The sequence below is a fragment of the Dromaius novaehollandiae genome, chromosome 12, assembly GCF_036370855.1.
Source record: "Dromaius novaehollandiae isolate bDroNov1 chromosome 12, bDroNov1.hap1, whole genome shotgun sequence".
NCBI classification, from domain to species: Eukaryota; Metazoa; Chordata; class Aves; order Casuariiformes; family Dromaiidae; genus Dromaius; species Dromaius novaehollandiae.
This window is the reverse complement of record NC_088109.1, coordinates 26,488,024-26,510,643: the sequence shown is the minus strand read 5'-3', so window position 1 is coordinate 26,510,643 and position 22,620 is coordinate 26,488,024. Positions and strand designations below refer to the sequence as shown.

Below are 22,620 nucleotides of genomic sequence, written 5' to 3'. Positions count from 1 at the left end.
CATCTGCTTTTCCCTTGTTCTGTAGGCCACTGGCAGCAATTTATAATTTCAGTGTGATCATTAATGAATTCAGAAATGCATACGGCCTTATAAGTACACTTTTATTTTTTTGGATACCACTCAAACAGAATGGATGTTCTTTCACACTGCACTATAAATAGTTTTCACATCAACCACTCTGTCAAAAATGGAGAAAAATGAAAGCTTATTACAAATCCATGGCTACAAGAAGGGTGTCATGGTGGCCTCATTCTCTAATTTGCTATTACATTCTCATGTCTCTTAAAAGGCTCTTTTCCTGTGCAAAGCAGAATTTGAACAAGGCAGCCACTTGAGGGTAAGTTTTCAAATTCTAAAAGCATTAGCATGGAGTGCTTATATACGTACAATGCTAATTAATGACCTTTGCCTGCTTTAGGGCACGGGTATACTGAATACCAGCTTTCCTGAAAAAGCATGTGTTTTTAATGACTAGAGTTCAGAATCAGTGCTTTGGTATGTGACTTGTGTGCAGGTGGCTGGTCACATAACAGAAGGACTGAGCTGCTCAGAGGGGAACAGCTCTGCCCTTTGATGGAAAGAAATGCTCATTGGCAGATGAGTTCCTGTAACGCAATCAAGTAGATCTCTTTTGGAAGACAGCTGATTGAGGTATTTTGAACAGTTAAAACTGTAGTAATGGCAGTCAAGCATGATCGATATTTTGTATCACCCAAACACCACAGAAGTACTAAAATACCAGTGTCACACATTCTGTGAATTTAGGCCTACATTGAAAGGCAGGGAGTCTGGGTGATAAGTGTTTAAGTGTAGCTCATGCAGCTTAAGTAGTTCTTTAACACAGTCTCCTCTTTTTTTAAAATAGGGACAATATGCTTATGATGCTCATCACCAATTAAACAAGGACCTGACTTATAATTTTTAGCAATATTATTTAGTGAAACAATAGAAACACATTCTTCAGATGATTTGGGGTAGAAAGTGCATGTGCAGTGTTTAAAAAAAAAAAAAAAAGGAAAAAACCCCACACCTTTATAACTACTTCTCTTTGTACTGCAGTAGGGAAGCATTCCAGGAAGTGGTCTCCATTTTCCATGGAGCCATACTAAATTTAGATTGCCTTGTATGCCCTTTAGTAAGTTGCTGACAAATTAGTGTAATTGTATTTTTCATTCCATTCCCTACGTAAGGGCACATTTTCCTAGACTCATGTATCTTGCTACAGTTCAGTGAGACGTCCGACTCCTGCACATGCAGCTGGAACCCGGCATTTTCTCCTATCAGCACACGGTGACTTGCAGGGGCTGTTGCAGTTGAGACCAGCTCGATGACATTCTTCCTTAGCCCGTCGATGAAGGATCTGTTACGTTAATGCATTACGAGGACAGGAAGGCGATGGGAGTAAACAGAATCTTAACTCATGTCCATTGATTCTGTGGTGGATAAGGAGGCAGAATCCTTCTGAATGCTTTCAAAAAGTGATGCCATTTCAGGATTGGATCTGATTTGAGAGGAAAATTCAGCCATCACCGGACTTTTTTCTACTTCAGGGATTGTTAGGAGAGCAGCTACCGCTCTCATTGCTGATCGCTTCAGTTCATCCTGCTTTTCAAACTCCTGTTTCACGGAACCAGCTTTTACCTAAAAATCCAAAGCAGCACTTTCAGCTGGGATTCAGAAAAGGCCGTACAGGCACAAAGCGCAGAGACAGAGACAAGCAGGTTACTTTCTAACCAGAAGGATTTGGGGAGAGGACTGCTCAGAAGCAATACCCAGAGCAAAGGCCGACAGCGCAGGTGACTTTTTTGGCAGACTCTACCCCTAACATGTCACGTTTTCCGTGTGATCTTACCTTTGTAGAGCAGGTTGCCCGGAGGGGCTCGATCAGTCGCTCCAGCCTTTGCAGCACTGCGTTAGGACAGAGTGTAGACAGGCGAGCCAACATGATGAAAGTCAGCATCTAGACAGACAAGGAAAAATAAAGCAGGCCTTGCTTCGCAACACCCTCCAGTCCTGAGGCTGAGCACTGACACTGTCTACTGCAGCCCCTGCGCTTGTTCTCCCTGTGTTTCCATGCTGCTCGTATGGTGCTTGGTTCACAACATCTGTACTGGAATGGTTTTCTTTCCTTTGCACTTGGGGTTTTATAACAGTTTTGGTATTATTAGAAATGTACCTGTTTAGAAACTGATACACCCGTTGCCTGTTTGGACTCCGGTCCCAGGTGTGTATGTCATCCTCCAAAGTGTCCATAAAATCTGACACTTTGTGAGAGAAATGGCTGCATTCACCATAGGGATTGTGCCACTGTTGTACCCGTTTCTAAGTGGATATCAAGCAGTGTGAAAAGGATGGAGTGCTTCCCATTAAGCCATGAGACCATCAACAACGCTGATCTTTTTTTAAGATAGTATTGCTGACCACACAGGGCAAGTGACAATGCACTGGTATTTTAGAGGTAGGTAAACCTCCTGTAAAAGTGACTACACCAGCATTGTACTTTCAAGGCTATCAAAGTCAAACTACAGCTGGAAAGTGTTTTGGTGAGAGGCTGCAGCAGTTGCAGAGAACAGGAAAGCCGCGTGACAGGGAGACTCTGCCCTGTGGCTGCACATCAGCCCAGTTCAAGCCCAGGTCCCCAGAGAAGTAACATCAGTTACTTCCACTACCCTCTAGCAGTTAAGGCAAAAGCATCTACCCGAATGTCGTAATGATCCTTCAGTCCATCCTCCACGTGATTCAGGTACTCATAGATATCCAGCCGGTCAAGACAGCTTTCCAAGAGCGTATACATGCATTCAAAAGCAGCTTTCCTCACATCAAGGCCATCATCCACTGTGTGCTTGAATGGCCCCATTTCTACCTTAAACAAGAAAAAAAAATGCAGCTGGTCACCTAAGAGCAGACAGGGTAACCACTTCATGCCTCACGTGCTTCTGCCCACCCCGCTGAGCCCAGCCAGTTGCAACCCCTGCACACGAAGGCATCACATACATCCACCTCCGCTCACGCGCACTGAGCCGCTGCCGTACTGCGCTCCAGCCGAACTAACGACATACCTCCCGGATGAGTTCCCGTCTGACCTTCGTCTCATTATACAAGCTGGGCAGAACTGCATTTAGCAAATCTCGGATTAAAGAAGGTTTGTTGTGAGCAGCCGAATTAAACATAGCTAAAGCCACACGTCGAACATTCAGGTCTGGGTCCTGAAGAGTTTTTAAAAAGTCACCTTTTGGATAAGAACACACAAATCAGTCCTGTTGCGGTGTTTTAACAGTTCTCCAAGAAGCACTTGCTGATGAACCAAGAACACCACAACGTATTCCAGGGAGCCTGGATAAGAAACCGTCTATGGCCAAGTAACTCTAGGGGCATAGTCCTATAGAGCCATTAGAGATGCTTTCCCTCCCTTCATCTGGGACATAGGAATTGGAAGAAACGTGACCTTTCTGCATTTGGGCATGGAACAAACAGCACGATTCTGGCTACCATGGACCTCTTCCTAAAGTCCGATCAGAAGCCTCAGTATTCAAGGAAGTCTTTTTCCTAATTGCTCTGATTACACTTCTCTGAAGCAGGAGGGTCAGTTTTGTACAACAGATCCAAGATGCAGGCTCCATAGGCATCAGGCTGTTTTAACATAGCATGTATTTTTCAAGATCCTTGTCTGTGTGATGCTTGACTCATAAGCTGAAAAGCAGGGGGAATTTATGCTCTCTAAAAAACTCTGTCACCAGTGGAACATGCCAGAGAGCAAAGTATCAGACCATTTAACAAGGACTCACATGACAATGTTGGTCTTTAATCCCAAAAGCAGAGAAACGGGAATGAAAACTAACTGGATTGGATTAGGTTCACATAGGTGTGAAATATCCCTAGAGATCTGCTAATGCCTGATGCCTAACGTTCCCAGCTCACACCGCTGTTTCTATTAGCCCACCTATGCAGCCTTTCAGGAGAGCATCAATAGGCTGAGGCTGGTCTGCAATTGTGAATTTGATTGCAGTTACAACCGTGCTCCGGGCATGCGGAGAGCCTGCAACGGAGATGGAGGAAAAAAAAGTGAAAGGTCAGAAGACAAAATCATTGCTATAGCTTTAAAGTACCTAATCTGCTCTCGTTTATACTAGACATGTAATGAAGAAATAAGAGAACGGAGGACTTCTTGTTTAAATCCTGCCCCAGCACAGTCTGCATGCAGTACCTGTTTCCAACACCCTCCTCCACCCCATGCAAACTAGTAGTCCTTTGAAACCCCTTCTCAAAGACCCCTCTTGCTTCCTTTGCACCTCTGCAAACTGGCTTTGCTCCCTGTTGTACCCACCAGCAGTCTACAAGTGGATTTTCCAGCAAAACAAGGCATTTCTAGGGCACTTTCACCACTGCCCTTCCCATTACCTGATGACAGCTGCTTTTTCAGTCGAGGCAGTAACTCGGAAGGGTTCACCAAAGTCAGTTTCCCTAAGCATTCGGCCACCACATTGCGTGTCCCTTCCTCCGTGCACTCACAGTGCTTAAAAAGCAAAGCCCAAATATCCTCGACATAAGGTTTGAGGGCGTCTGCCGGGGAAGAGCTGATGACTTCTTTCAGAGAGTGCAGCAGGAGGTACTGCCTCTTGGGCTGGCTTCCAATCTCCTTCAGCATGAAGGGAAGATACTCCTTAAGGTTCCCAACGCTGACGTTCCCCAAGGCATAGGAAGCAGCAGATTTTACCTCTTCACTGGGGGAAGAGAACGCTTCCAGGATGACTGTTTTGAGCTCTTTCTGTGCACTGAGGTTCATGGTGCGCCCCATCTCTGCCAGGGAAAGGAAGGCTAGCACTTTAACAGCAGAGCTGGATTTGGGGCTTTTTACATCCTGGATAAACTGGTTCACTACCCCAGGGGCTTCTTTTGGGCAGGCTGAGGAAAGGGCCGCCACGCACTTTGCGACAGAGTAATAAGCCTGTTTGTGTAACGTCACCGATGCCCCAGCTGAACTCGAGGAGTATATAGGTGCAGTGAGGTGCTTCATCAGCTCCGAGTAACCCATGGTGGCTGTCTTTGTCAAAACCAGAGCCTGGAAGAAATCTATGATAGCGTTCAGCGCCCCTCCCTGCAGCAAAGGTGAGTGGACAAGCTGAAAGATTTCAGCAAGAATCGAACCGCCGATCTTAGAGATGGAGGATGGATAAACCTTAGCTAAAGTAGTAAGGAACATGATAGCCACCTGGGAAACATGCATGTCATTCTCACTAATTAAAGCAGGGAGCTCCGTTAGGACTGACTCTATCATGGCAGGCTTGAGGCTGTCACTGTAGTTCTTCACCAGGATATCTAGAGCAGTCAGAGTGCTCAGTTTCAAGGCACGTTGATTCTTTCTCAGGAAGGAAGCTAAAATGGGGAAACCTTCCCCTAGAATGGGTCTTAAGTCTATTTTAAGTGGAGAACTAGCAACTAAAGTTAATGCTTTGACTGTTGTTAATCTGGTGATTTCGTTTTTGAGCCTCTCCAGAAATATCTTCAAGGTTGGCTGGAGATCAGTGCTTAAATAGTCTCCCAGATTGCAAATGATTTGTCCCATGCATGAGATAGCTCGTTCTTTCACTTCCTGATCAATATCAGCTGCTTTCAGTCGCTTCAGAGTACCAGGGAAAAGGTCTTTCACATAGGGCTTGGCGTCAAAAGTGCAAGATTTATCCAAGGGCCTGATAACTTTCACAAGCTGCTGAGTGACCAGTAGAGCTTCTGAAGTGATCTTATAAAAGGGGTCTCCAATACAGGTCACAACTGGAGGTAGCAGGGTTTTGATATGAGGATGAAATACCTCTGGCTGGTGGTTGCAAAGAAGGACGTGAAGGAAAGACAGTGTATCAATCCTCATGTTGGAGGAGCTGGATTTATCAGCCAGGGAGAAAACAATACCTGTGCAAAGGAGACAAGAAAGATTGCTGTCTTATTTCTTCAAGGGGCTTTATAATAAAAGCATCCCGCCCCCCGCCCCCCCAAATCTTAAATAGCTCGACATGATTGGAAACTCCTTTTCCTCCCCCATCCAAAAGATACACACCACTGAACAGAGTTACTACCCTTGCAGTCTTTCTCCTTTCAAGGAATTGGCAATTCAGACATAACTGTTCTTCGTAGCAGCCCTGGATGGCTGGCTACGAAAACTTTTTAAGAAGGTTGATTAGAAAAGTCATTTTGGACTGAGACGAGAAGGAATCATTAGTAAAGTGCAAATAGCATGACAAAAGGGCATGAAATTAAGATGGGGAAAATCTAGTCTGAACACAAGGCACTCCAGGCAGCAGGAATGTCTCTTCATGAGTTTATTTGTCTGCGAGAAATCTTAAAAAAAAGCAGCCAAGGCTCTAATGTTTATCTAGCTTTAGAAAGCCTCTTAGTACTGTTAGGAACATAACTGTGGACCATTAAAGATGGGCTACCTTTATAGAAGAGACGTACTTCCAAACCCAATTTCTATGGACATATTTATGTGTCTTGGAAGACTGATCAGAAACATTTATAACAATCCTGCTTGCCACTCCCAAAGTCATGTGCTGACTGGTTTGAATACATTGGTTTGGCTGTTTTTTGCAATCTATTAACACATAAGAGGGAGGTGCACAGATTGGGCCCAGTGACAATCACAGGAGACTTTTTATATATTTACTATATATTCATATCAAGAACCAAGGCAGGACCTTAGCATTACTAGTTGCTCAGCAGTCTGGGATGCTTCATGAACCTCCAGGCAGGGGAAGCTCATCAAACAATGGGGGAATGTATCAGCCAATACAAGTAATTTTTAAAATGCCACTACATTTTATAAGACAAAAACATAACTAATGTGTTCCTGATCTCAGCAGGTTAGAAGCATAATTCCAGCCACTTTCAATGAAAGCAGGAGCAGGCCCGCCTAAATGCATCTTGGCGGGGAACTGTGGAAATGAACTTGAAATACTTATCCTGGCTTTCAGTGAGACAAATAGATCTGGGTAAAACCAGGACATGCAGGGAAGGAGCATACACATCACCAGTGACAAGAATGAATGAAGCCAACCCCACTCCTTCATCCCCAGCCCACAGACAAGCTTTACCAGGCACTAGCACAGGGATGTGATCTGCCAGGCAACCAGGAAGAACATTGGCCAGTTCTGTCAGGAGGCTGAAACAGCCTTGTCTTGATTTGATGCTCTTTTCTTTGAGCTGCTTGTGCAAGGCCTTGACAATGTTGGGAACCTGCAGTTTGAAAAAGCGAATGAGAAAGAAACACATCAGTCATCCCAGTCTCTTGGGCACAGAGCAGCGTGTTCAGCTGAGCCAGAGGCACTAACGGTACAGCAAGAGAACTGAATGGGAGCCAGCAAGAAACAGTCCAATTGTTCATTAGAGCACAGATTAGGGATACATTACAGGAGATTGCACATTAAGATTTTTCTTCTCTTTGAAATTCTACAGACTCCTGTGCAACCCTTTCTGAAGTCAGTATGATCTTCTAATAAGGAAGCTTAAAGAAGTGCATCAAATCAAAAAAAAAATCTAATTTAGGGCTGAGGTGCAAGTTATTTAAATAAATATATCTCAAACACATAGAAGATATATCAGTCATGCAATTACATTTTGGACAGGATTTTAAACCTCCAGCTTCAAGGCACTGACCAGCCACTGGTAGCATTAGCCAGAAAAAGCTTCTCTCACAGGCCTAGTATTCTAATAGTAACACCGTTATTTCCAGTATTGCTTTCATCTTCTTCTAAAGTGTCTTCTATGGACCATGACTGTAGCGAGGATCCTGGACAGAGCCCTGATCAGCACATGTGGCTAAAACATCCTGACTGTATCCCTCCAGCATATTTCTGAATTAAAACGGTGCGCCAGGAAAAAAAAAAAAAAAACCACCACACTTCCAACATTTGCTTTAGTTTGATCACCAGTGTTGTGCAGTCTCTATACACAGCCACAGCAAGCTGTCCTGGAACCAACTGGCTGTTCTCCCATAACGAACGGAGTTGCACGCCCTGATATCTCTGCTGGTTGGATCCAACCCTTAATGAGCTTCCAGTGGTTCAACCCTGATACATTTATACCACGATTTATTCAATGAGTTCCCAAGCAGCAGCTGAAGCAACTGTCAGGCAGCAGACTGGAATTATACCCAAAGACTAACGTCCTTCACACACAGGCTACAAACACATTTCAGAGACTGACCCAGGGGCCAGTGCAGATTATACCTCAGGGCTCTCTCCAAGGGAATGGTGGGAGGAAGAGTGGTCACCTGTTACCCCAGGGGATTCAGTCCTCACTGGTTGTGTGTCCAGTGGCTCCTTTAAGCCGCTGTGTTCTCAGGCTTAGCTACTAGCCACATTCATTGGTGGCATGATATCTATTTCTTATCATTGCTCTCTGATTTAATCCAGTCCACCATCTGCTCACGCACCTGGTTCTGAAGCATTGTGAGGGGAACATCATCTTTGCCAGTGGCATCTGAGGCATGCAGCCAGCTCTGGATGGGCAGCGTTTGCTTCAGCAGAGAGATATAAGCACTGAAGATGTCAGCTTTGACATTCTCCTCCCTCTCCTTGAATCTGCTTATCAAAACCGGGGAAAGGGTTTTGTAGAAGTCCTGGAGGAGGTCGTGCCTGGTGCTGACAATGGCCTCCAGGCACTTCGCTGCCGACCTGCGGACTTTCCAACTGATGTCATCATCATCGCTGTACTCATCATCGCTTTCTGGAAAGGAGTTAAGGGAAAGCGAGATACGCTGTTACAAGACGACCAGAGCTAGAGCATCACTCAGTGCCTCAGAGTTTCCCTCTCCAGCTACTGACCCTTTCTTTTCAAGGAATACCATTTTGTCAGGATCCCAATAAGGAGCCTCCTCACTCGTATATGCCAGATGGACTAGAGCTAAATTATTCGGACAGACAGGAATCTGGGTTACAGCTGCATTCAAACCACTGGTTCTACCAGCAGAAGTCCAGACCAGCCAAAGAGCAAAAAGGAATGACACAGCCCCCACCATAGAGGGGCTGCTGCCCGTGCATAAAAAATATAAAATCAACTACTTGGAGCAGGGGTCTGAGGTCTGCCCGGCAGGCTGCAAGCAGCACGGGCATCTTTGGGAGCACGAGGGAACGTTTCCAACAATCAAGATGGCAAAGCGGCTGCTTCTCAGGATTGCCAGGCATTAAGCCTGGCTGGTCGCTGGATGTGCTCTAAGAGACACCTGCAGTCAGCACAGACAGGAAAGGCAATGCTTTCTCGCTCTAGCTCTCTGCTAAGCTAGTTCATAGTGTGAGTTTCAGTGCTTCCCCCACTGCCTTAGGCAAGCGGAGATCTGAAAAGCTTGACAGAAAAAAGTAAAACTAACAAAATCAGAATCATTGTTGGAACTTTTGCACATACAGCCGTGTTATTACCGTTGTGAAATTAAAATAACTCATTTAAGAGAATTAACTGTCTTAACATGGATCTGAATGGGGACAGGTAAACGTAACACTATGGATGCAGAGAGAGAGCAGGAATGGGAGAAGCGTTAACCCAGCGTTCTGCTGAGCACAATCAACCTCACAAGCAGGCACCTTGCTCTTCATCCTCTCCATTTTCAGTTTCCATCATCTCTTCCTCTTCTTCCTCCTCGTTATCATAGTTGTAGTTTGGGTCAAAGGTGATGTACTTCAAGCACAACCCCATCACATTAGGGATGTGAGGGTCAATTTCCTTTGGGCACCTATCAAGACAAATAAAAATCATAAGAGTTAATAAATCCAAGAATAAGCAATTTCAAATATCCAAACAACATAATTCATCTCAAAAGGATCCCAAAACACTTCACAAAATTTTTAAACATTTTGCTAACGAGTTAAACCAGAGCTTCTCCTTCACACAGTGCAAGAAGTAAGATCATATCCCTGTGGAGAGGATGCAATAATTTCTATGGGGGGTGGGGAGGAGGAGTTCACCATCTAATTCAACCCTTCCCCCACCATGGAAGAAAACCTCAGCAGCTCTGTAGGGCTCCTTCCCCAAGGCAAGCACTGAAATTCTGACCAAATAATGACTGGAGAGCTGCAGCTCAGCAACTCCTGTGCCTGAGCCACCTTTCTCCCGCTCCCTCCAGGCACCAGGAGCAAGACAGTTTCCTCTTGCTGAGGGATCCTCCAAAGACAAGAAGAACTTCCACTCCTGCAAAACCAATATAGAAACATACGCGCACATGCTGAGCTAAAACAGCTCATGCACTCGAGCCCAACTCTGCATGTAAAAAAGGGATTTAATTCCTGGGCTGTCTTTTTCCCACAGAAATACATGCAAGAAAAATTCAACTCTGGATGCTGAACGCATAGATATTTACAACAGAAGGACACGGAGGCACAGGAAAGTGCACAAGTGTTTCTCTAGGGCACACACCTTCTCACAAAAGACTCAAAGGCCTGAAAGCAGTACTCTCTCAGCTCGTCATCTTCCACACTACAGTACTGAACAATCAGCGGAATTATCTTCTCCAGATGTTCTCCTGCGAAGGACAAAGTAAGCAGCAGTGAAAATCATTCCAGCTTTCACTTATCGAAGCAGCTAACAGCTTAGCCATCTGCCACTTTCTTCTTGTGCCCTGCAGTGCACTCCCTCCCTGGACCTTACAGGCAAGGAGCCAGCAGCCCACCAAACACAAGCCTAGCAAGGATTTTCAGCATTCAGCCTCTGCCCACTGCCCCCAGCACCTTGTTGTCATTCCAGTCACAGAAAGAAAACGGTGACTGGAAATCTTCTAGGATCTAATCTCAGCTCCAGCAGATCTTTTAGGCAAGTAACACAATATGCTGCCTCTCCATTTCTCCTCTCATTTAAAATGGGCTGAATCTGCTGACCTGTTTCACAGAGACGTTAAGATCTGGGGAGTGCTGCAAGACCTTGAGATAAAAGGCACTGCAGAACGGCAGCCAGAGAGAATCACAAAGCACAAGCCATTGACACATCAGGAACAGAGTGAACACACTTCTTTTACCACTAAAAATGAGCTGATTTAAAACGTGTGTACATTTGCCAGCGTCATTTCAAGCTACTCATCCTACCTATGCGGTGCCCAGCCTGCCTGCTGATGCCAGCAATACACTGGATGTAAGTCCTGGTGGTAGAAGTGGACTCATTCCTCTTCAGCTCAGCAAGCAGATGCTCTGTGAGCTCCGAGAAGATGTTCCCACTGCAGGTCAAGACAAGATGACCCAAGGCAATGATGGCCCTTTTACGCACTGCCAGCCTGGGGCTTGTCAGCTGAGGAAGGAGGCAGTTCAGGATGGAGGAATGGAAAGAGTAGAGCGTCCCCCCTAGTCTGCAATCAACAGAAAAAGACAGAAATTGAAAGTCAGATCCTCAGGGAGAAAGCCTCCATTGCCAGCAAAAGGGAAATGAAAAAATCCCTCAGCTATGAAGACTTCATGCATTTGCAGGGGAAAAAGAGCCCCCAAACCAAAAAAAGGGTATTTTGGTTTTAACACTAACTTGCTATGTACAACACAGGGAAAGGTTACTTGTCTTCATCATGGAAGAGTTTGATTATGACTGTGTCCTTCTGGATGAGCTGGGGTTTTGCTGATAAGGTCCTGCGTGCAGTTGACATATGATACTGTCACTCTTGACTTATGTAATAAGAGAAACAGGCAGCCAGGGGAAAAAAATGCATATGTGACCAGATCACAGGGCTAAAATAAACTTCCCTTCTCTTCCCTCTCCTTTCTGCCTGCATTTACTTGAACTGAGCTTCTGCGGGATACTTCACCGCTGTTACTGTTATTCTCAAGCACAAAAGGGCTTGACATGTCATCTCTCACCCCTGCTGGGGAATCTGCTCTGCCAAGATATTTCCCCAGTAGCAGTCAGCATGAATTCTCTATTTCTGAGTCCTCATAGTAAGATTAGGGAAATACAGAAATCAAAAGCAAACCCACACAGTGCAGTCCCCTGCAGTACACAGCTGCCAGAAGAAAATCCTTTGGTACCTGCTCAACATATCTGACAGGATGTCAAGTGCCTCCAGCTGCACAGATACATCCTCCTGCTTGCCAATGGCTCCTGTCAGCTGGGCTGTGATCTTCTTGCACACATTTGCTGTCATGGTAGAGCCTACAAGAGAGACATTTTTCCTTGCTGTCAGTTAAGAAAAAATCTTTTTATTGCTAAGTACCATTCAATCCCTCCTATATTAAAGAAAGAAATCATCGCAGGGACAGCTGACAAGAAAAGTAGTCAACTAGTGTTTGTTTGAGATAGGGGACAGACACTGGAAGCGGCAAGGTATTCCCCCTGGGGTATGATGCATTAACTCTACGGAAGAAGCTTCTGCTCTTGGAGAGTGCCTTTTACCGCCAAACAGCCTGGCTGTTACAGACAGCTCCCCGGCCCATGCAATGCAGAGAGCAGAGCTGGGTGGGAAGGTGTTTTTTTGTTTTTTCCCTTCATTTTTAATGCAAAAACATTCAGTTTCGACAAATCAAGGTTTCCTCCATGGGAACAGTAGTTCTGATAGAAACTGTTTCTCAGTTTCACAATGAGATTTAGGGGTAAAACCAGACAGATCTGTCCCGGAACAATATATAACCCAGTTTCAAGGATGTGCTGAGATTACAATCACAGTCTTGAACTTCAATCTCCTACAGTCCAGATGAATGCCCAGATACAAGTTTAGTCTTCCTACTGGGGTGGGCCTGCCCCAACATTGTTTTTTTTTTCCCCTGTGGGCTCAGTGGAAAGCATGAGCGGCTTCAGATTCCACAGAACTTTCAACAGAAGGGACAACTGCTTCCCGCACCTTTCTGAGCACTGCCTTCCTGACAGGACAGAGACGCAGCAGAAGTGCAGCATCCTAGGAGTATCACTAACTGCCGTACTAGCACTGAGAAAGGAGCCCATCTCAGACACACGCTGTTGGGTTGTTATTTCAAACTTCCCCTTTGCTCCGGCCAGCACCACAGCAAGAGTGAGCACATGGAGCAGGGTAAGGGAGAAGGAAGAACACAAGGAGATGCTCAACCTCTCCATTTTGCAACAAACTCACACCATTTTTGCTGCCTTCCACCCACACAGAGTGTCAATCCCAACCGCTAAGGAAATCTATTCTGTTGCTACCCTAAAACAGTTTCAGCTCACATAATGTATGTTAAATAAAGACTTCTGAAAGGATGGCTTTCCAGAGCTTAACATTTTGCAGAAACTGAGAGAGGAATTCAGCAAGTATTTGCATACTAATCCCAGTTCTCCTCTGAGGCTAAAATCCATGCTGATATCACTGCCATGGCCACCTGCCATGAATGAACGAAAGAGGTATGAGATGCCTGCAGAGGCAGCTAGCTTAAATCTCTGGGTACTTCAGTTATCTACCGAAGAGCTGCTGTTGCATTTTTGGGATACCTAGTTCTGCACGCAGCAGAAGCAGCCAGGGCAGCCCTGGAAAGCCCGATGACCTCATCAGGGCTGCAGAGGGGAGACGGTGCGGTGCTGGCACTGCTGAAATCACATAGCCAGTGGCACTGCTGATGGGGAGACCACCAGCCCTGCCAGGCTGCCTCAGCAGCAGTATCTGAACCCAAGCTGGATGCATTGGGATCACTACATACAAAAAGGACTTCTGCAAGAATTCAGATGCAGTTTCAGACCAAAGCATCCTCAGGGTGACCAAGTCAAGGGTTTTCATTCCGTCTCATCTTTAATCACACTGGTATCACAGCTTCTGCATATCTTCCCTCCTTATTCCATTACTTGCAATCTAGCAGGGGAAGGAGGAATCTGTAACTCTTAGGCTCTGAACTACACTTTTTTCCCCTGTTTCCCAAAGGCTGTGACTCCCTATGGCTTTAGTCTGACAAACAGGGACAGACGTTTTACCTGTAGAAGCTGGTGGCAGCTCCGAGATAACAGTTTTCAGCCCAATGCTGGAGATGTCCCTCAGCTGTTCCTTGTCTGACAACATGTTTGTACACAGCGTATCCACAATGGTTTCCACCTGGTACTCCTTCACTTTGCCAAACAGTGGGCCCAGACTGTAAGAGGAGAAGTCAGTGAGACTGAACAGAAAGAGGGGTGCTTTACACCATCAGAAAGGACAGATCAGACTCACTCCTCCTTAAAGAGCAGCTCAGTCCCAAGTGCAAATATTATCAAAACATCTGTATGGAATACTGATACCCAGGAACACGTCGTGCCCCTGGGCTCGCGTACTCTGTACTCGTGCTTCAGTTAGCTCTACATCAGACTTTGAGAAGCCTTAGATCAGATGTGCAGGAAGATGCTTCACTTAACCTACTGCAAACATGAGGCCCATTAAGATCTTAGTGGAAGGGGCAGCTCAGAAATCATGACACAATGACTTAGAGTGAGACTGACCAAGTTAAGGGAGTAATGGTAAAAATTTACAGTCAGGTTTCAAAAATTACAAAAGCTGACTTATAAGAGCAAATGCCAAATGGTTTTGCACATGTAATTAACCACCTACTGCCCTCTGCCACCTGTCTGAAAACCTCTGCTTGAGCCAGGCTCAGAATTTTAACAAAGGAAAGACTGGATTTGAGTAACAGCTTCATTTCCCTGCATTTTTTCTTCTTGTTAGAAAAATTTTTCCTTAACAACCTTTATTTCCTGCTGGTGAGCTTGTATTCAAAATTGTGCACAGAGTGTTTGTCAGTATTCACTTGCAACTATTTATTTTTATTTGCACTTATTTACAAGGTAACTACTTAAACTGTGAAGTTTAAACTGTATTTCAACAAGTCACACGTTACAGCTTTCCTCTCCTAATCAGCTGGACTTAAATCTTTGAATTACGCTAACGAATTCAAAATGTATTTGTTTCCCATGAATATTCTGTACCCCTGAGAAATTGCTATTTCTTTCACAAACAGCAAATCTGGTTGCTAGAATATTCATAAGAAACAAACACAGATGAGTGGAAACATCACACTGCATGGGAAATTCAATCCTTCTGTTTTAATAAACATCCATGGAAAGCACTTTGAGCCCAATTCCAATTCTGACGACATGTCGCTATTCAACAGGGGAAATGACCTTGTCCATCACTCCACAACCCATGAGTGACAGAGATCCATACCCTCCTCTCCCACCAAGGGTCTGCCTAGCTGGAGAACTGAGGCCCTAGCTTGTAGATTACCACCAACGGGTAATTCCTCATGCTCAAATCAGGAAATTATTTTGGTAAGATTTAGGCCTGAACAGAGATTCCTAACAGGTGCTAGAGGTATTTTTCTATTTCCCATGGGCTGAGACCACCTTGCAGAGCAGTAGCTACCTGCTGTAGCAGTGAGCTGGCTGCACTTTAAGCCCCAGGTGAGACATGGGATGTTAATCACTGCTTGCTCCCTTCCTCGTGGGGACTAGTCAAAACTAAGTGGTTGAACTGAATATTGCAGATCTTGTCCTTTGCATTCAGAAAACTGATAAGAACTGAACGTCTGGATTCATGTGTAGCATATCCATTTTTTCCTCAACAGCATTCTGAAATTTAAAAAATACCATTATGCTGCAGTTTCAGAGCAAAATTATATTCAAATAACAAGTTCCAAAAGGTTTCACAGTTCTTTTTTTCCTTCTCTCAGCATGTTATGCACATAGCCAGGTAAAAACAGAGTGAAGGAAAAGACTAATCTGTCTTTTTTCAGCTTGGGGATTTTTTTAAGCTTGTTATCCAGAAAAGACAACTGTGACCAGAGGGTTTTTTTGGCTGGGTATACTGCATAATACTAGGGCAAAGCCACTGTTTCCCGGGGACTATCATCAACGCTAAATGCCCATACAGCCTGTAAAGAAAGGATACCAGTTGTTCTAGAGAGTCTAAAAAGAGACAGAGACATGTAGGACTCCCAACATACCCTACACACAAGAGACACCCATACCTTACACACAAGAGAGGTTCTGCTCCCAGAGTCAGTTGTAAAAATCCCAAACTTCAGTGAGAGCTGAATGGGACTGTCAAAACACAGGCCTTGATGATTTGTATTTTGTTAGAGCTTGTATGAGAAGACATGGTGCTACCAATTTACAGCGTTTACTTCTAGCCACAGTGTAAAAAATCTTAGAACAAAAGTGCATTTTTTTCCTTCTTTTTCCCTCTTCTTTTTTGGCATAACTCCAGTAATGCAAACTGTATGGAACATCTATGGATGGGCACAAGCCTCCTTGCTGGTACGCCACAACTACTCCTAACAGCATGCTTAGCAAGCACTATATGCACGGTATTTCCTAGAGTTCACAAACCAAACTCACACAGAGCCTGTTCTGTACAAGATTATTCTTAAATTCAACAATCAGGACAATAACAGCTATTTACAGTCAGAGTACCTTCTCTGAAATATGAGAGTTACAAAAATACAAAATAGTAAGATTTTATGCAAGTAAAAATGGTTTTCAATCCTACATCTGAAAGTACAGAACAGAAGAGAACTGATTGTTATCCCTATTTTACAGGCAGGGAGACTGAGGCATAGAGAAGATGAAGAACTTGTCTAAATTGGGAAGGGGGGAACCAAAACACAGGACCAGAAACAGGACAGGTTTGCACCTGGATTTCAAATTTGGGAGGCTTTTGGGGTGCAAAGTGTGATTTCAGCTTTCCTCTGAAGAAATAAGATCATGATGATAAAAATCAACTGCGAGACCTTTCAGTAGCTTCCTAACTTACTCCTCAATCCTTATGTGGGCTGCACAGATCCACGCTTGGGCCTAATTCAACCGTCAGTGTCCTTCAAAGTGTCACACCTCCACCTTCTTAGAGATACTTGCCACCTGATTGGGAATAACTGACCAGATGTTAGCTGTTATCAGTACTTCCTAAGTTATGGAAAGAAAACGTTACTGGTTTCACTTTGAAGCTTACTTTCTAGTTATCACATTATGGATGAATTAGAGATTGTAATGAGTATAGACTTATAGTTGATGCAGCCGTAGATAAATAAGCAGAGAAATTTCTCTTTGTTTCAATGCCCAACAGTTTTTCTTTAAAAAATAGAAGAAACAAACCCAAACTAGATAGAGACAAGAACAGGGCCAAAACAGCTGGGGGAAAAAATCAGGGTAGTGGAAATCAAAAAGAAAGAGCCAGAGGTCACAGGGAAAAGTACAGGGATAGAAGCAGTACAAGATTAAAAAGAAGGGAAGAGGAATAAGATCCACAGTAGGAAAGAATACAGGAACCCAAAGTTGTCTTTAAATGGCCCACCTTTCTGGAGCCCTGTGCGTGAACTGACCCATTCAATTTCATTTCTAGAATGAACACTCCCATTTAGACATGCTGGGGGAAAGAGACAGGAAACAACATGTCAGCAGTAGGATCACTTAATCAGAGGATTCAGTAATAAAGGGACCTTCTGCCTTTTTCATTTGGGTTAAAAAATATTAAAATGGTCAAAAGCGAAGCAATGGCACAGACTAAGCTTGAAGACGAAGTAGAAAAACAAGTGCATTATAAGCTTTAATGGAAATGCCCTTGAAAAGCAGGATTCAGGACACCTGGAATTCAAATGCCATTTTTCAAGGGGTATATATGTCACCAATTTAACACCATCTCTAACAAAGACAGGACCACCGGGAAATTCAGCACTGGGTTTCAAAGCCCTCCAAAACAGAGGAGCTTGGTGTCCAAAATTTTCATCTTGCCTACTCTCTGAAGAAATAAAATCTTAGGAATGTTATCTGCAATATGGTAGGATTCATAATATAAACACTGAAATGCTTCCAAAGTCACCTACTGCTTCTACAAAGCTACCTGCACATTCACCCTTTCTGAGCAGCAACAGAGAAAGAGACTGCTGTGCTCTGCACAAGAAGGAAAGCTCCTACATAGCGAGGTTTGAGGAAGGTGCCAACACTGCAGGGCCAGGCTCCACTCTAATGCACTCTCTGGAGCCCGTGACAGTTTCCTCACCGCCAAGAAATACAGTAACTACTGCCGAGGCTCTTACCACTTGACAGCGAGGTTCTGTACTTCCCCATTTTTGTCCTCCAGCAATTTCAAAAGCATTTTCACAACTTTTTTCTCGCTGTCTTCATCTAGCTTTATAGAATCTTTCTGCAGTTCCATCATCAGGTCATTGGTAGCCATAAATCTGAAACAACATAGAGCAGCAGTGGATTGGCTGATATACAGACACAAATGCATTTCCTAGAGATTAGTTTGGAGGATTAAATTGGATGAATAGCGCATGTATTAAAAAACACTCCCAAGCAGTAACATACAGCCCTTTGCATTATGCTGAAAAATAAGGTACAAATAATCATTACTATCTTACAAGTGGAAAACTCAGAGGTAACAGCTGAAAAGGACTTAGCTAAGGAAGCTAAAAAAATAAGAAACACACATTATTTCCTATTCTCTCCTCTCCTCAAAACACTTAGCATGGATGGGGTAAACTAAGACTCTAAAATTATCCACGTGGGATCTCACTTGTATATTTTGTCTCAGTGACTCCAAATCAAAAGGGTTAACGATGCCAGAAAAACATTTATTTTTTCTCCCCAATTGCCCAATTCCTATGAAAATGGGCCTAGAGTCTAAGAACACATCTAGCTGTGTTCTTTCTGGCTTATACATCGCCAACAGATTCTTTGTTACTAGCAACCAAATCCAGCAGTTTAGACCACTACAACAGGGAGCAGCAAGCAGTTCTGAAACTTGGCTACTAATTCCGAGGGTAACGTGCACACCAAAACAAGATTTAGCCTATCCTTTTCTGGGACTGATGTTTATATCACTAAAACAAATAAATGCTCAGAACAGCTAAGATGTAGTTGATCTTTCCATGCAAGAGAGGGATGGGATCATGAACTCTGGGCTTCCTCTCCAATCCCATTTTCTACAATTGCATGATCCCATACATGGAGATGGCTTATCAAGCTAAAAAAATGAAAAACAAAGTCATGCCTCCAAGCAAACTACACTTTAAAACTTACTTAGGCTATATTTAGCTTTTCATTGTTCAGCTCAGTCATAGTTTGTTTATATCCTTCTGCTCCTCAGAGCCTTTCCTAACGCAAACAGTGGTGTCATCCATACACTCAACCTCTTTTCTTGCTTAGTTCCCTTTCAGAGGTTTCTTTCTATTCCAAAGAGATACTAAACAACTTGCTGCACTGAGGCACTGCTAGTGAAGGACACAATACCGTGAACAGTGTGCAGGCTTTTTTATCATTTGGGTCCAAGACAAATAACAGATGCTGTATCTGTGCTGCAGCTTCTATTGCTGAAAAGACCAGTAAAAAAGCTACCTTCATCCAGGATACGTGCAGCCTCGACCATCTCATTTCCCCCTTCATATTCTTTGGTGTCTCTTTACTAAGAAGCACTCACCTGCTCTTTACTCCCTATCCACAATCCAATTAATTATATTCAGACATGATTAATAACATAAGGTAATATTTGGCAGCAAGGACCATTTCTGACTGCACTTTTTTCTCCCATGAGCAAAATCAAGCACTGTATTTATTATCCAGCTTAGGAAAAAAAAAATCCTAGCTCACTGTTAGTCAATATTATTTTATAATAGGGACAATGTCAAAATCGATATTGGGAAGTTCTAGAAAGCATCTATTTTCCTGGGAGCAGAATTATAAAAGGTGCTAGTATATAAGTCTGAAGTTCTGAAAAATGTATGGTTACCATATATTAGCTCTGTCCCAATATTAGCCCCAGCACAGGGATGAATGTCTAAAAGGAAGCACAGAGAAGCTGCTCTATTTCATTTACCAGATGACACCTCCATTTTAAATTAGGCTCTGATGTAATTCATTCAGCAGTTAAAAGCCCTAATGTGCCAGGGCAACATTTGTATCTTCAATGTGCAAGCTCCTTCTCCAGTAGTAACTAGGTACATGGGGAACTAGGGACTGCTGTGGTGTTAGATAACCAGCCAGAAATTCAAAACGAGAAAAACAGAGGAATTCTGACCCATAATTTTAACAATACACAGTCTATTTTTGATTCAACAAGAGCTATTAAGCTGTGCTTTCCATTCACCATCTGCGTAGAACAAGCATGACCAATTATGGCCACAGACTGAGCAGAATCTGCCACAGCAACACATCCAGCCTTCCATTCGCTACCTGCTGCCATCCTGCCCACAGGTCCCTCAGAAACCGGTATACAGATCTATTTATGGGACAGAAGCACATGAAACCCAGTCTTGTAGCTGAAATACATCTGGCCATGCAACAGAAGATAAGAGGCCCACGTTTGATCACAGGCTGAGGAGAAACGTCTCTGGAATAACCCTACAAAGTGACACATGCCATGTTGTGCACATCTCGTGTGGCATATTAACTGCAAATTTCTTGAACAAACTGTCAGTGCAACTACTCCATCATCGACTTCCTTAAAAAGTATCTATTTAGAACCAGAAAAATATCAGCAGCCCTTGTAGAAGTCATTCTACATTTAGGATATCAAGTCTGCCACAACTGTTATCTTCCAGGCTGACACAGTGAAAAGCACCAACTCGTGGGCAAAATCTTTCACATTTGTTAGTTTCGATATATTTTTTATTTATAGAGCGCCTTTAACATCAAGCCACTGACCCCAACCCTATCTCTTTTTTTTTCTACTGACATGAAAAAAAGCAATAAAATCATCTTTCTCCTGTTAGGGAGGCATTTTGGCAAGTATTTTCCTGTGGCACAGAAATAGTTCCTAAAGCAGACCAAACACAGTATCTGCAGCATCCATCTTCTGGGTGACACAGCTGTCCAGACTACTGTCTGCCAGCCTTTTTAATATACTGATCATCTAAATTTTAGGGGAAAAAACAAACCTAAAAACTATTTCACCATTTTTGCTATGATATTCTTCATTTGCAAACAAATATGCATTTAAAGCTTAAGCTACTTGTTACTACTTTTGTTCCCCTCCCCGCTCTGCCTGCTTGTTCACTTGCATTATGCTGCGATATACACAAGGGAGGGGGAAATCACTGATGTCTCTGCGTCCCTCCTCCCAGTCCTGAAGAAAGTGCTTGGCTCAAAATATTGCAAATAAAATAGATGAACTCCTTTGAGAAGAAAACACCATCCATGCCTGCAGTTAGATTTTAAGTGCCACTTCACAGCGCAAGAGTCCTTCAGGGCAGGGTGTACCGCATGCAAAGGGCCCCCTGATGCAAACAGGACCCCCCCCCAGTGCACAGAGCACCTCCCAGTGCGGAGGGGATGCCCCAGTGCAGGTGCTCCCCCCCGGAGCAGGGTATTCCCCAGTGCAAAAGGGACCATCCCAGAGCAGGGCATATCCCAACGAAGAGGGGTCTCCACCATGCAGGGCATACCCCAATACAGAGAAGACCCCTCAAGGCAGATCCTGCCTGTCCCGGGTCAGAGGGTGCCCCCAATGCAGGTCCTCACCCCCCCCCCCAGCAGAGGGAGCCCCCAATGCAGGTCCTGAACCCCTAGAGCAGAGTGGATCCCCAGAGCAGAGCCCCCTCCCCCAATACAGGTCCTGACCCCCCAGAGCAGAGGGGACTCTCCATGCAGGACAAACACCAAAGCAGAGGGGACCCCAGAGCAGGTCCTACCTCCCCCAGAGCAGAGGGGGGCCCCCAATACAGGCCCTGACCCCCCCCGAGCAGAAGGGACCCCCAATGCAGGTCCTAACCCCCCCCCGAGCAGGTCCTGAACCCCCAGAGCAGAGGGGACCAGCAATGCAGGTCCTGATCCTCCCCCCTAGAGCACATCCTGAACCCCTTGAGTAGAGACCCCCCCCAATACAGGCCCTGACCCCCCAGAGCAGAAGAGATCCCCAATGCAGGTCCTAACCCCCTTAACCCCCCCCCCCAGAGCAGGTCCTGAACCCCTAGAGCAGAGGGGACCCCCAGAGCAGAGCCCCCCCCCAATACAGGCCCTGACCCCCAGAGCAGAGGGGGCCCCCGTGCAGAACAACCCCCAAAGCAGAGGGGCCCCCAGAGCAGGCCCTGCCCCCCCGCCCCAGGGCAGAAGGGGCCCCCAGAGCAGCCCCTGCCCCCCCGCCCCAAAGCAGAGGGGCCCCCAGAGCAGGCCCTGCCCCCCCGCCCCAGGGCAGAAGGGGCTCCCAGGCGGCTCCGGCAGCCGGGCCGGGTGCTTGGCTCGGAGCGCCGACCCCGTCCCTCGGTGCTGCCCCTCCGGGGCGACCCCGCGCGGCGGCGGCACCTGAAGTCCTTGTCGGTGGAGGTCATCTTCTCCAGGAGGTTGGAGATGTGGTAGGAGACGCTACTCATGATGATGGTGGCGATAGCGGCAGCGGCGGCGACAGCAACAGCAGCAGCAGCAACGGCGGCGGCGGCGCGCCAAGATGGCGGCGGCGGGGGGGCGGGGGTGCCGCCGGGGGCGGGGCCAGGGTTGTCGGGGCGGGGGCGGGGCCAGGCCGGTCAGGGGCGGGGAGAGGGCGGGGCCAGGCCGAGGCCGATCAGGGGCGGGGCGGGGCCAGGCCGGTCGGGGGCGGGGCCAGGCCGGTCGGGGGCGGGGCCCGGCGGGCGAGGGCGGGTGACCGCCTGGCGACGCCGTGGCTTCCCGGCCCGGCGTCTCCCCCCGGGTCCGCTCGCCCGCCCCCACCACGGCTGCCGCTGAGCACAAGCCCTGGCGCTGAAGCGCCCACGTCCCGCAGTGCGACGCGGGGGC

At 45.6% G+C, this 22,620-nt stretch overlaps 1 protein-coding gene across 4 annotated transcripts; it reads right to left on the bottom strand.

Moving 5' to 3' along the window:
- Positions 1–80: 80 nt before the first annotated feature.
- Positions 81–22,395, bottom strand: LOC112982910 (cullin-associated NEDD8-dissociated protein 1-like). Of its 4 annotated transcripts, none has more exons than XM_064519251.1 (15): positions 22,153–22,353; positions 17,949–18,092; positions 13,864–14,018; positions 11,982–12,105; positions 11,058–11,314; positions 10,396–10,501; positions 9,567–9,715; positions 8,423–8,715; positions 7,083–7,224; positions 4,399–5,904; positions 3,941–4,036; positions 3,060–3,229; positions 2,699–2,863; positions 1,853–1,960; positions 81–1,641 (listed from the first exon to the last, which is right to left on the bottom strand). In XM_064519251.1, exons 1-15 carry the CDS (start codon positions 22,218–22,220, stop codon positions 1,414–1,416), a joined length of 3,711 nt encoding a protein of 1,236 aa, XP_064375321.1. In that variant the 5' UTR covers positions 22,221–22,353; the 3' UTR covers positions 81–1,413. The 4 variants fall into 4 exon arrangements, 3 of the variants coding, with proteins under 3 accessions (XP_064375321.1, XP_025955432.2, XP_025955434.2); XM_026099647.2 differs by lacking the exon at positions 22,153–22,353 and adding an exon at positions 17,207–17,278 and having other exon boundaries at positions 17,949–21,322; XM_026099649.2 differs by lacking the exons at positions 17,949–18,092; positions 22,153–22,353 and adding an exon at positions 16,670–17,200.
- Between the last annotated feature and the right edge of the window lie 225 nt (positions 22,396–22,620).